Below are 12,350 nucleotides of genomic sequence, written 5' to 3'. Positions count from 1 at the left end.
TAATGAAAAAGGTTGATCGCTTCTGTGTTTTTTGTTTTTTTTTTGACACTGCTTCTGTCACAAGTAACTTAAGGCCACATGGGTGAAACTTAGACTCATTGTGTAACATTCTCACACTATATCCAACCACGAATAGACAAAATGACCAAGATCATTAGTTCAGGGGTCCTGATACGTAAAACTCGGTTACATTAAAAAAAAAAATTACTTTTGCGTTTTTTTTAAACCGCTCGTCACTAGCAAAAAAAAAAACCGCTGTTAATCTTCAGGTGAATACCGTTATTAACCTGCCCGGCACGGATACTTAGCCGGGAGAGAATAAACTTTATTCCCCTAGGCAGCGTTCAGGTTTCAGTCACGGGGGCAGCGCTGCTGTCGCTTCAGTCACTGCTCTGAAAATACAGAGCAGTGGCTGTAACCGCGCTTCAGGCTCTGACCGACACTGGCTCTGCTTTAGGGCTAGCTGTCAGTTAGGATGGGAGGGGCGCAGTTACAGCCACCGCTCTGCATACTCAGAGCGGTGACTGAACCCATGTCGGCGCCACCCTTGTGACAAACCTGAACGCTGCCATGGGGAATAAAGTTAATTTTCTCCCAGCAGCGGTCGGTTAAGAGCGGGACTGGGCAGGTTAGTAACGCTGTTAACATGCAGATTAACCCCATCTCTGCAGCTTAAGCATTTATTTTTGGTGACAGGTTCCCTTTAAGGCCACATAGAAAATTTAACCAAAGACTCTTCATTCTTGGTTGCATATTGCTCGAGGTTAGAGACAAATAGCCAAAACTAATAGTGCCGAGGTCTGTTACGTAAAGACAAAAGGTTGATCGCTTGTGCATTTTTCGTGCACTGCTTCTGTCACAAGTAACTTAAGGCCACACGGATGAAACTTTGCCAAAAACTCTAACCTTCTCGATGAACAGCCAACCAATGGTGAAGATTATTAGTAAAGGGTTCCATAAAAGGTAAACGTAAAATTATGTAAAGACAAAAGAATGATTGCTTATTTGTATTTTTGTAGATTCAATTAAGTCAGCCACTCTTTTTGTCAAAGCATACTTTGTAGAGGAAATAATGACGACACATAACGGGGATGATTCAGAATTTTTTTTTCCCCCCCCTCAAACAAGCCCTTATTATTTACAAATCTGATATTTACACATTCAAAGATAAAAGGAGCACACAAATCTGGTGAAAGTGGGAAAAAAAACAAACAAAAAAAGAACACAACTATCACCTATACATAAATTAAGTTAAAAAAACACGATAATTCATCAATATTCATAAAATACAGAAAATGCATAATCAACAAGGATATAATGTGAGCAACAAAAAAATTATATATAAACAAAGAAAAACACACCAATAACCTGTGTGCTTCGAGCCACCGTAGAAAAAAAACAAACAAACAAAACATACAAAAGGAGATCTCTATAAAGTCTATATTATATACACTAATTCCTGCCTGCAGGTGAACAGGATAGGTATAAAACACACCACTTTAAATACTTGTCTTTAAAGCTAGATTCATAAAGACCCTTCTCTATGTCTACAGCACAAAGATCATCAGGTTCAAAGTATACTGAAGTGCGCTCTCGGGGAAATACTGAAGTGCGCTCCCAAAAAAAAAAAAATGGGGGGGGGACAGAAATATATTACATTTCTAAAATGTATATTTTTTTCGGTTAACGGTTGTTGGTTACTTAAATTTGAAACTTTTTTTCATTATATAAAAAACATTAAATTTTTTTATTTATGGTATTTTACTCACATATTAATGGGTAGAATCAGATTTTGAATAGATTTTCTTAATTTCAAAATAAGGAAGAAAAGATCATCAGAAGTGGATAAATCGAACATCTACAGAACATGTAGAAAAGAAAGAAAGTGAAAAATTTAAACGACTGTTGGGGTTCTTTGTATATATCCTGTTCACCTACATTTCACAAAGCATTGCTAGCTAAAACACAGTCAGCTGGTCAAGAAACCCAACCCCATCTGCTTATCAAAAGATGACAGTTTAATGGTTAGTCGTTAGCGAGTCCCTTTTGTTTTTCAATTTTTTTTTATTTTTATTTTTTTTAATTTTTCCAAAAATGTGAAAAATGGAAGAAAAAAAAAAAAAAAAAAAAAGTAAAAAATAAAAATCCTCTCCTGCTTACAAATACAGAAACTCAGGACACGGTATGCTGATTTGTGGCTCATAAATAGCAATGTATACGTAGGCATTTGTAGACACTTTTACGCTGCATAGGTAAGTAACTGAGGTGCTTTGTCGTAGCCGTGAAGCTCAATAAGAAAGTCACACGAAGGGCAAAAAGGAGTATAAATCACGTTCTCGGATAAAAATGTTCATCTCGGTCGCCGCTGGAATCCGTTTTTTTGTAGGCAGAAATCACATTTGGTATATTCTGTATAAAATTCAGAATGGCATCATTGTAAAAAATAAAAATAAAATCAAAAACACTACAAGTTCCATAATGTCCTCCAATTGTTAGTTACTGTATGATCAGATGCATTCAGTGCAAATAACTCCTGCAAACAAGAGCACAAATATCCTGGCGGTTTAGCAGTTTCCCAAAATAACAAAACAAAATAATAAATTTAACAAAAAACAAAATCAAGTATAAACAAAAAAGTATTTTATTTAGCCATTTTATTAAAAAAAATGTGTAGCATTTCAAATTGTTCATTTTTTATACTATTTTAAATTTACTATTTAAGTGCTTTCGGTTTACACTTTTTTTTTTGTTAACCTGCAATAATTTTTTTTAAATTAAGGGAAAAATAAAAAATACAATTCATGTGAAGTCAAACTATGGTATATAGATCTCTGAGAATAGATTTCTTTGGTTTAATTATTATTTTTTTTTTTTATTATTATTATGGCGGAAGGGATCCAAGAAAGTTAGTAAAAAACAATATTTAGTAAAAATTGCCAATTAAAATACATATGCAGGTTATGTTCATTTTTAATACATTTTATTTTATTTTTTTAGGCTTCTATTAAAGATGGAAAATTGGTTCTGAAGCTTTTGTGAGCGACCGACCAAAATAGTAAAATAATAATAAAAAAAAAAATTAAGATACCGGTAAATACAAATAAAATTTAATTTTAATATGGGGGGGGGCAGTAGAAATGCTTAAAATGGGGATTCAGTGAGAAAACTGTAAACACGAGCCATAAAAGCTCTCAATGGCTTTTTAACTTGCTGGTATCATTAATGAAGTGAATGGCGGCATTAAAAAAAAAAAAAATATTTTCTTAAATCACAAATTACTATCCATTGTCAAAACACAGTGAAACAAATACATAACATAAAATAAAAAAAAATTTAAAAAAAAAAAGGAAAAAAAACCTGTTAAATATTTAATTTTATATTACAAGAAAAATACAAAAGTTTACGCCTTTATATACAAGCAAATCGAAACTGGCATTTGTGGAGACTGGCACAGGAAAAAAAAAAGAAAAAAAAAAAGGGGGACACGAGTTGATGCAAACATATACAGAAACAAAGAAAACACATAATAGAGAAACAAAACATATACAACATGTGAAAGCGGCTCAGTGAATAAAGTTTTAGTTTTTTTTCTTCCTTATGAGCCAACGGTGGAACAATTAATGCCAAGTAAGGGTGGGGGGAGGGGTTGTGGAAGATTGGTGAAGGGGGGGCTGACATAACCTGAAATCAGGTACCTGGCACCTTCCTGCCAAAACTTCCAAATTCATTTACCCTGAGATCCACACAGTTTTATTGAAAGGCTGCTTGTCTGATGCAACGTCTAGATCGATAAAGCTTTTATATTTAAAAAAAAAAAAAAAAAAAAACCCAAACAAAAACAAGACTCCGAATAATGCAGTTTTTAGTTTAGCAGTTAGCGTAAAGCATTTCCATAAAACTGCAATATAAAAAGGAGATATTTTTGCAAGGGTGCACTAACATAATAAAAATTATATATATATATCCTGCAAATAATAAAAAATTGTAGAATAGAAACAAAAATCTCTTTAGCACCAAACCGAACACCCTACACAAATATGAGAAAACTTGTCCATAAATGACTTGTACAGAAAAAAGAAAAAAAAAAGGATAAAAAAAAACCTAAAAAAAAAAATAAAAACAGCAAAATTAGCTTAGCCCTTATATCTCCCAGGAAGATCATAGAGGTAAATAAAAAATAAAAATAAATCTCCCACCTATTAGTAAAATACAGTGTTGACTTTTCGCTTGGCCATGACACTGCCAATAGCTTACAAGTTACAATAAAAAAAAAGTACAAAAAAAGGCAAAAAAAAAAAAAAAAAAAAAAAAAGATTAAAAACACCAAATAAAATAACAATTCACGTTAATTTACAAAGAGAAAAAAAAAAAAAACTGCATCAAATCCCTGTTTAAGACTACATCCTGAATATCAAGTAAAAAGAAAGCAAATATTACCAAAATTTGTGGCCCTAACTTTCACCACACCAAAAAAAAAGCAAAAAAATAAAAAATTATATTTATAAAATAAATTTCACATTTGAAAACCTAAAGAAAATTAATACGACCCTCAGAATTTATCTGAAATAAATAATTAAAATTGTAATAAAAAAAAAAAAAAAAAAAACAACTCTGGAGGCAAAAAAAAAAAAAGAAAGAGAAAATAAAGTTTCAATAAATTATTGAAGAACACCGAGCACCCGCCCCGATCAGTTCCCGGCTGCGCAAAGTAAAATTACAGAGAAAGAAAAAAAAAAAAATCAGAAGAAAATTTGATTCTGATTCCAAAAGTTGGATAAGGATCCGACGACCTCGGAAGGATCCGGCGACCTCGGAAGGATCCTTAGGTTTCGACGATTCTTCTCCTCCGGTTATTGCTGAGTGGCTGTGGCACAGTGTAAGCAAAAAAAAAAAAAAAAGAAAAGAAAAAGAAAAACAAACTATTTTTTGTTCGTCAGGCAGTGTTTGGTGTGGTACTTGTAGGTCCACCCTTGGTAGAGGACGGGCAGAAGGCTCCAGGCCTATGCTCTCCTCAATACTGTTGCATGGATGAAAAATAGCCAGAAAGCGGTCATCAAACGAAGAAGCGTGCGTGACCATGTCGATTGAGCTTCAGGATTTTGCCCAGGCGTTGCTTGGCGGTTGCCATGCCCTTCTTTGGCCGTTTACCTGCAAAAAAATAAAAAGCAAAAAAAAAAAAAGACAAAAAAGCATAAAACATGAAAATAGGTCAAATATAGAACCATCCATAGCCTTTGGCTCACTAGATACAATTGAAGCAAACCTTCAGCTGTGAGCAGTAGAACTGCATTCTAAAAACAGTGGTTGCCAGTTCAGATAACCCGTGTAGACACCGGAAACTGGAAAAAACGCTGACCTGTGTGTTACCATCAAGCTGGCGATGATGTTCAAACTTTAAAACAAGAACGTGTCACATGCTATAAATACGTATTTTTTTACCTGGTGTAAATGCCGCTGTTCTCCTGAATCCGGCAATGTTTTTATTTTTTCCCTGCGCCTCTCCGTTCCTGAGATATGGCCCTTTCTTTCCCAAATATATATTGAGTCATGTTATCCAAGTGGGCATGCGCTTCAACTTATGAACACGCCCACATATGAGATCACACCCCTTTGGTAACAAGCCTCGATTTATAGATGTAGGGAAGAGAGGGCCATATCTCAGGAACGGAGAGGCGGAGGAACAAAAGAAAAACATCGCCGGATTCAGGAGAACGGCGGCATTTACACCAGGTAAAAAAAATTGCAGCAAACCTGCAGCTGTGAGCAAGTGGAATGGATGAGGGGACGGCAGTTTCCTGAAGTTAGGATAACAAAAAACAATGAGTAGCAGTGCAAAACAATTTTAAAGGGGTGTTCCCATCTCATTAAAAAGGAGTAACCTATGTATTTCTAAACTTGACAAGGTGACAGCAGCCGTGAGGAAAAAAAAAAGAAAAACAAGACATTCACACCTGGAATCTGTTCCAGTGTTGCAGCTCCAACAGGCTCCGCTGAATAGGAAGTGACTGCAAAAGTCACATGACCATGCAGCCAATCAGTGGCTTCAGTGGTCACGTGATTGGACTGGCGGCCATGACATCATCCTTTGCAGGCTGGTGGATAATGGAAAAGGGAGGCGACTCCAGGAGTGAGTTGGTATTTTTCATTTTCATCCCAGCCATCCTCCTCACCAAAGGTAAAAATACACTGGAGACCCCAGAGATGGAATATTTCTGAGTTTTGATAGTGGGAGTCAGATCTCTATAACCACCACCGATCTCCTGCTACCGTCGTGGCGTTGCTCCCCCACCTGCCTGTGCAGGAGATGGCAGCTGATCCTTTCATTCTCAGGATCAGGGGGGTTCCCAATGACAAACGAGAATACCCCTTTAAGGACCCCCCGGATCCTCGTACCTTTAGTTGCCTGGTTACTAATAGGGGGTGGGTTTGAGGCAGGTCTCTTAGTTGGGTGCAGGGGCACAGTTGGCGAGGTGTCTCCATATATCCGCTCTGGACTCAGGCTTCCTTCGCTGAAGTCGCAGTCCCCGGGGCTCAGGCTGCCCTCCTGCTCATATTTCTCATCATGGTGGTATCTTGGCGAGTCCCAGCCTTCACTTTCTGAATAGCCTTTGATCTTGTGAGGATGTCCGCCAGAGTCCGAAGAATGTTCGCACCTCTGAGATTTTGCGGCTTTGCAGTAGTCCTGCACCAAAGATGAAGAAGGAAAGAGATGTAAAAAGATGTGCCGCCAAACAGTGACCAAGTCACAGCGACTCTCACGACGTCGTGTTACTTACCAGAGGGTCCGACCTGCACGACGAATCCATCTGACTTATCCAATCTGAAGTGGTCAGCCCTGTGTCCGCAATGTCGTGGTGACCTAAAGGCAAAAGTCACTCGTCAGACCTCACTCAGATCCATGTAGTAGGGAAAGGATATGCGCTCCCCTGGTCCAAAAGCTGCCATCCCCAACCTTTACTTTTTGTTTACCACAATTTTTCAGAAGGGTAGGGGAGGTTTAGGTTCTTAAAGGAAACAGTCAGCTTTGGCTACGTGGCCGCCGTCTTAACATTTCTTACCGTTGTTCAGTAATTTCGGCTTTTGACATTCCACCTTCTCCTGAGAGAACTTGATGTGCAACTGAGGGTAGACGATCCCCATTTTGCAGCTCGCGCTTCTCGCCTCTGCCAGAGGCCGAGAGGGGTAGTGCAAAGAAGCCATTGTTAGCATGCCCTCCACTGCGTCCTCCACATTGCTGGTTGAGCTCGGAAATTCACTGAAAAAATAAATAAATGTTAAAAAAACAAGCCAATCAAACCACCCAACGCAAAGCACCCATCCAAACAACCCAAACCACCCATCCCAACAACGCAAACCACCCATCCCAACAACCCAAACCACACCACCCATCCCAAACCACACCAAACAAAACCATTAAGCATTTAGACTATGTAACTGATCACCCTCCTAGAAATTGAAGGGGTTGTCTAATTTAAAGGCAAACAGTGAGGGTCCAGCTTCACTACAGCTGCGAGCACCAGCAGGGCCAAAACCAGTCATGCACATCCCTTGCCAGAAAAACAATGGTCTACAGACCACCCCTGCCCAAATGGACTTTCGTCTCCAGTGGGACTTGAGATCTTGGGAATCACAAGTCTGACCATTGAATTTGCAAGGGATCACCAACAGAGAAATGCCCCTTTAAGAAAACATGCAGATTCTTGCCTTTCTTTCTGTGGCATTTCACCAGCAGACCAGTGATCTTCATCTCCGGTAGTCTCGGGGTCCTCCTCCTTAAGATCTGCTGTGCCTTCTTGCGGTTCCTCATCACCTGAGCTGTCCGAATCCTCCGAGACGCTTTTCTGCAAAAAAACTAAAAATGTCATGGCTGAACATTAACTGTGAGGATCATAGCAGGAAGCATCCACCAGGTGGCACTGTAAGAGCGGCAGATAAAGCGCGATGCAGACAACACTTCTGGAGCCGAGATATTCCCAGAACAGCCGAGAACATTTCCCGTAATGGCAGCAACAAGGGACATCGGCGCAGAAAGGAAATGGAGATCATGAAGCCTAATGACCTTTATCACTTAAGAAAAAAAAAATATCGATCGTCTGAGGATCCTTTTTCTACACATAAGCCGATCGTGAGAGCGCGCACGTGGCGCTGAATTATGCATCACCCGCACAATTCTCTTTGGTGGCGGTACGGCGGAAATGGGGAGGAGGGAAGGGGGTGATGGTCCTTATCTATATGGGAAAAGTATCAAAAGGGAAAAAAAACTCAGAATCACCCACCTGATTAGTGCAATCGGCCTCGGATCCTTCATAATCAGAAATATCGGAGTATTCGGAGGCCCCGTACCGGAGCTCGGACTTCACACTTTCAAAAAACACTAAAACAAAAAAGGAAAGAGTTCAGTGGCTGTTGTATGTGTGATCCCCACTGCGGGGGAGGGGAAACAACGCCTCATCCCTGCCCATATACCATACATACACGTACTATTCAGTGGTTTCTGAATATCGGCTTTATCATCTGCCTCTGAGCTGGAGCACGGCTTCTCTGGTTTTATGTCTTTTGTCTTTTTCGATCGCGCTCGATCGTCTTCGTCCTCGCTATCCGCAGTGTAAAGACTCCGGTCAGTGAACGGCTGCCTCTCATCTCTGGGTAGGAAACGTTCGAGGATGAAGTCAGTGTGTATACAAATCAGATAAACATGCAAGTCCTGTATTACCCCAGAGCTGCACTCACTATTCTGCTGTGTACATACATTACTGATCCTGAGTTACATCCTGTATTATACCCCAGAGCTGCACTCACTATTCTGCTGTGTACATACATTACTGATCCTGAGTTATATCCTGTATTATACCCCAGAGCTGCACTCACTATTCCGCTGGTGCAGTCACTGTGTACATACATTACATTACTGATCCTGAGTTACCTCCTGTATTATACTCCAGAGCTGCACTCACTATTCTGCTGTGTACATACATTACTGATCCTGAGTTATATCCTGTATTATACCCCAGAGCAGCACTCACTATTCCGCTGGTGCAGTCACTGTGTACATACATTACATTACTGATCCTGAGTTACCTCCAGAGCTGCACTCACTATTCTGCTGGTGCAATCACTGTGTACATACATTACATTACTGATCCTGAGTTACCTCCTGTATTATACTCCAGAGCTGCACTCACTATTCTGCTGGTGCAGTCACTGTGTACATACATTACTGATCCTGAGTTACATCCTGTATTATACTCCAGAGCTGCACTCACTATTCTGCTGGTGCAGTCACTGTGTACATGCATTACATTACTGATCCCAAGTTACCTCCTATATTATACTCCAGAGCTGCACTCACTATTCTGCTGGTGCAATCACTGTGTACATACATTACATTACTGATCCTGAGTTACCTCCTGTATTATACTCCAGAGCTGCACTCACTATTCTGCTGGTGCAGTCACTGTGTACATGCATTACTGATCCTAAGTTACCTCCTATATTATACTCCAGAGCTGCACTCACTATTCTGCTGGTGCAGTCACTGTGTACATGCATTACATTACTGATTCTGAGTTACATCCTGTATTATTCTCCAGAGCTGCACTCACTATTCTGCTGGTGCAGTCACTGTGTACATACATTACTGATCCCAAGTTACCTCCTATATTATACTCCAGAGCTGCACTCACTATTCTGCTGGTGCAGTCACTGTGTACATACATTACATTACTGATCCTGAGTTACATCCTGTATTATACTACAGAGCTGCACTCACTATTCTGCTGGTGCAGTCACTGTGTACATACATTACTGATCCTGAGTTACCTCCTGTATTATACCCCAGAGCTGAACTCACTATTCTGCTGGTGCAGTCACTGTGTACATACATTAGATTACTGATCCTGAGTTACATCCTGTATTATACTCCAGAGCTGCACTCACTATTCTGCTGGTGCAGTCACTGTGTACATACATTACATTACTGATCCTAAGTTACATCCTGCATTATACTCCAGAGCTGCACTCACTATTCTGATGGTGCAGTCACTGTGTACACACCTTACTATCCTTCCATTGGACAGCAGCAGGCGGACATCATTGTCTTCCATTTTCTTGTCCGGCACCGTTGATGTAGGCTGTAGGGACTTCATATTCAGTTTATAAGTGCCCATATCCTAAGAACAAACCATATGTTGATTAAAAGACTTTACAGAAATAGAATAATTTACTTGTTTACCCCCTAAAAAAACAGCGCCACTTTTATCCGCAGGTTGTGTGTGGTACTGCAACTTTGTCTCATTCACTTCAATGGAGCCAAGCTACACTATCAGACACGACCTCTGGACCATGGCAATCCATGGACTCTCACCTCTTGCCATGGAGACACCTCCAGCCTTCTCAGCACCTCCTTGGTGTGGTGCTCTAGGATATCGAGGTTGGATGGCGCTTTGCTCGCGTGGTCCCGCAGCCGCCTGGCTTTCCGCTTGGAATGATGAGAGGGGTTCTCGTGCGAGGATCGGGAGAGTGGACACAGCCCATGGATTCCCTGAGATTTGACTGGCTTGCTCCCCTCCTCCTGCAATCAAAGTGCATGAATTTCACATACTTTATAACATTTCCAGAGCTGCGCTCACAATTCTGCAAACTTCAGAGCTGGAATCACTAAAATTTCTCTTTGTGATTTGCATTCTGGAAAGTGTTGCATACTGTGGACTGATGTAAAAACTAGTGCAGGAAAACCAATCACTACCCTGCACTGTAGTACCTGCGATCTCCCATCTCCCAGCATTCCCTGCATAGCGCCATTCACATCCGTCATTTATGCCATTGTTTCCAGACCGTTGTGGCCTTTATCCAAATGATTTCTCAATAATAAATGTTTGTCAGGCACAAAAAAAAAAAAAAAAAAAAAGTCACCACGCTCCACAAAGCGGCTCGGTGGGGAAATGAGAGCGACTTCACAATCGTAGCCCGCAGGGAGTCCGCGGCGGTCCCCGCATGATCTCTGGATTAGGCAATAACAGCTAATTGAATGTACAGGTCCCAAGATAGAAATCCGACGTAGGAAGCAGAGGCATCAGTAAGGGAAAGCAAAGTACGCGTGCTGCCGAGGTACAACATACAAAGAAGGAAACGCTGAAAAATGTACACATTGCTGGCTGTAAAATGAGTCAACAGAGAATCAGTCAGTGAGCTCATTCTGATGGGAGCTTGTAACTGTCTCCCCCCCCCCCCCTGTGCTGTTTGGTGTGGTCACAAATAAGCAAAGAAGGGCTCAGAACTAACAGATATTCCATCAGTGAACATGTTCTTATCCATATATCTCTCATTTATAAACACACCAATTCTAATATGAACTTTCATGAGGTCATAAATCTGCAAGGAGGGGCTGTAAAAACAAACAAAAAAAAGGGTTGATGTTTGTAACTATACATTTTTTAAGCTCCTCTGATGAGGTCATAAATCAGCTTAAAAAAAGCTAGTTACAAACTTCAACTATATCATTTTTTTTTTTTTTTTTAAGCTCCTCAGTGCTAATTTATGACCTCATCAAAGTTCATGTCGGTATGATGTGGCTATAAGTGAGCGCAGAGGGGTTGGAAAAAAAAAACAAACAAAAAAAACAAAAAACAGATAAGAATGAGTTCCCTGAGGGATTCTCTTTCTTATTCTGAACCCTTCCGTGCTCATTTATAACCACATCAAATTGGACGTGAACTTTAATGAGGTCGTAAATCAGCACAGAGGAGCTTAAAAAAAAAAATATATATAATATATAAAAATCTGTAACTGTTTTGTCTTCTATTTTAAGCTCCTTTTTACTGGTTTATGATGTCAAAGTTCACGTCAAGATATGATGTGATTATAAATGAGGGCTTCATAAAAGGACGGAAACATTTGCAATTTCCCATCAAAGTGAGCTCACTGACAGTTTCTCAGTTAACTCGGTTAAGAATAAAATAAATAAAAAAATCTTCTATAAATGTATTTTTTTTAATCCTTTCTGGATTATGGGATATTTCAGACGGGGGGCTTCACCAAGGCGCGGTGCTCTACCACGCCTTCTTCCTTCCAGGTTATTATCCCTAGTGTCAGTGTCGCGCACTCACCTCCACAGAGCGAATCACTTTAGACAGCTCTTTAACGAGATTCCCGGGTCTGATGTTTTCTGGGATTTCAAAAGCGTGTTCTGCTACAGACTGGAGAGAAGACTAGTGTCAGGAGAGGGTCACGTTATTGTACGCCCACCCGGCAAGTCCCCCACAAGACTGATCAGACACCCTACAAGATAATAGTGGGGGCCCCACATCTCTTAGGTCCCTAATATTATTGATCTTGTATGGATCCCCCACCCC

At 40.1% G+C, this 12,350-nt stretch overlaps 1 protein-coding gene across 2 annotated transcripts in view; it reads right to left on the bottom strand.

The window, feature by feature from the left end:
• Positions 1–1,090: 1,090 nt before the first annotated feature.
• The window catches only part of KDM7A (lysine demethylase 7A), a 69,014-nt gene continuing 57,754 nt past the window's right edge, over positions 1,091–12,350 (bottom strand). Inside the window, exons 11-20 of one of the 2 annotated variants that reach the window (XM_073567624.1) lie at positions 12,105–12,194; positions 10,364–10,570; positions 10,054–10,169; positions 8,476–8,642; positions 8,277–8,374; positions 7,705–7,841; positions 7,059–7,255; positions 6,777–6,859; positions 6,394–6,682; positions 1,091–5,148 (exon numbers count right to left, since the gene is read on the bottom strand). In XM_073567624.1, coding sequence (XP_073423725.1) covers positions 5,054–5,148; positions 6,394–6,682; positions 6,777–6,859; positions 7,059–7,255; positions 7,705–7,841; positions 8,277–8,374; positions 8,476–8,642; positions 10,054–10,169; positions 10,364–10,570; positions 12,105–12,194 — 1,479 coding nt within the window. In that variant the 3' untranslated portion in view covers positions 1,091–5,053. The remainder of the gene's footprint in view (positions 5,149–6,393; positions 6,683–6,776; positions 6,860–7,058; positions 7,256–7,704; positions 7,842–8,276; positions 8,375–8,475; positions 8,643–10,053; positions 10,170–10,363; positions 10,571–12,104; positions 12,195–12,350) is intronic. The other variant, XM_073567625.1, reaches the window with a different exon arrangement.

Source organism: Dendrobates tinctorius, unplaced genomic scaffold (assembly GCF_039654945.1).
Source record: "Dendrobates tinctorius isolate UK_male_01 unplaced genomic scaffold, ASM3965494v1 ptg000020l, whole genome shotgun sequence".
Classification (NCBI taxonomy): domain Eukaryota; kingdom Metazoa; phylum Chordata; class Amphibia; order Anura; family Dendrobatidae; genus Dendrobates; species Dendrobates tinctorius.
Note: the sequence above shows the minus strand (reverse complement) of the source record. Positions and strands in the feature narration are given on the sequence as shown.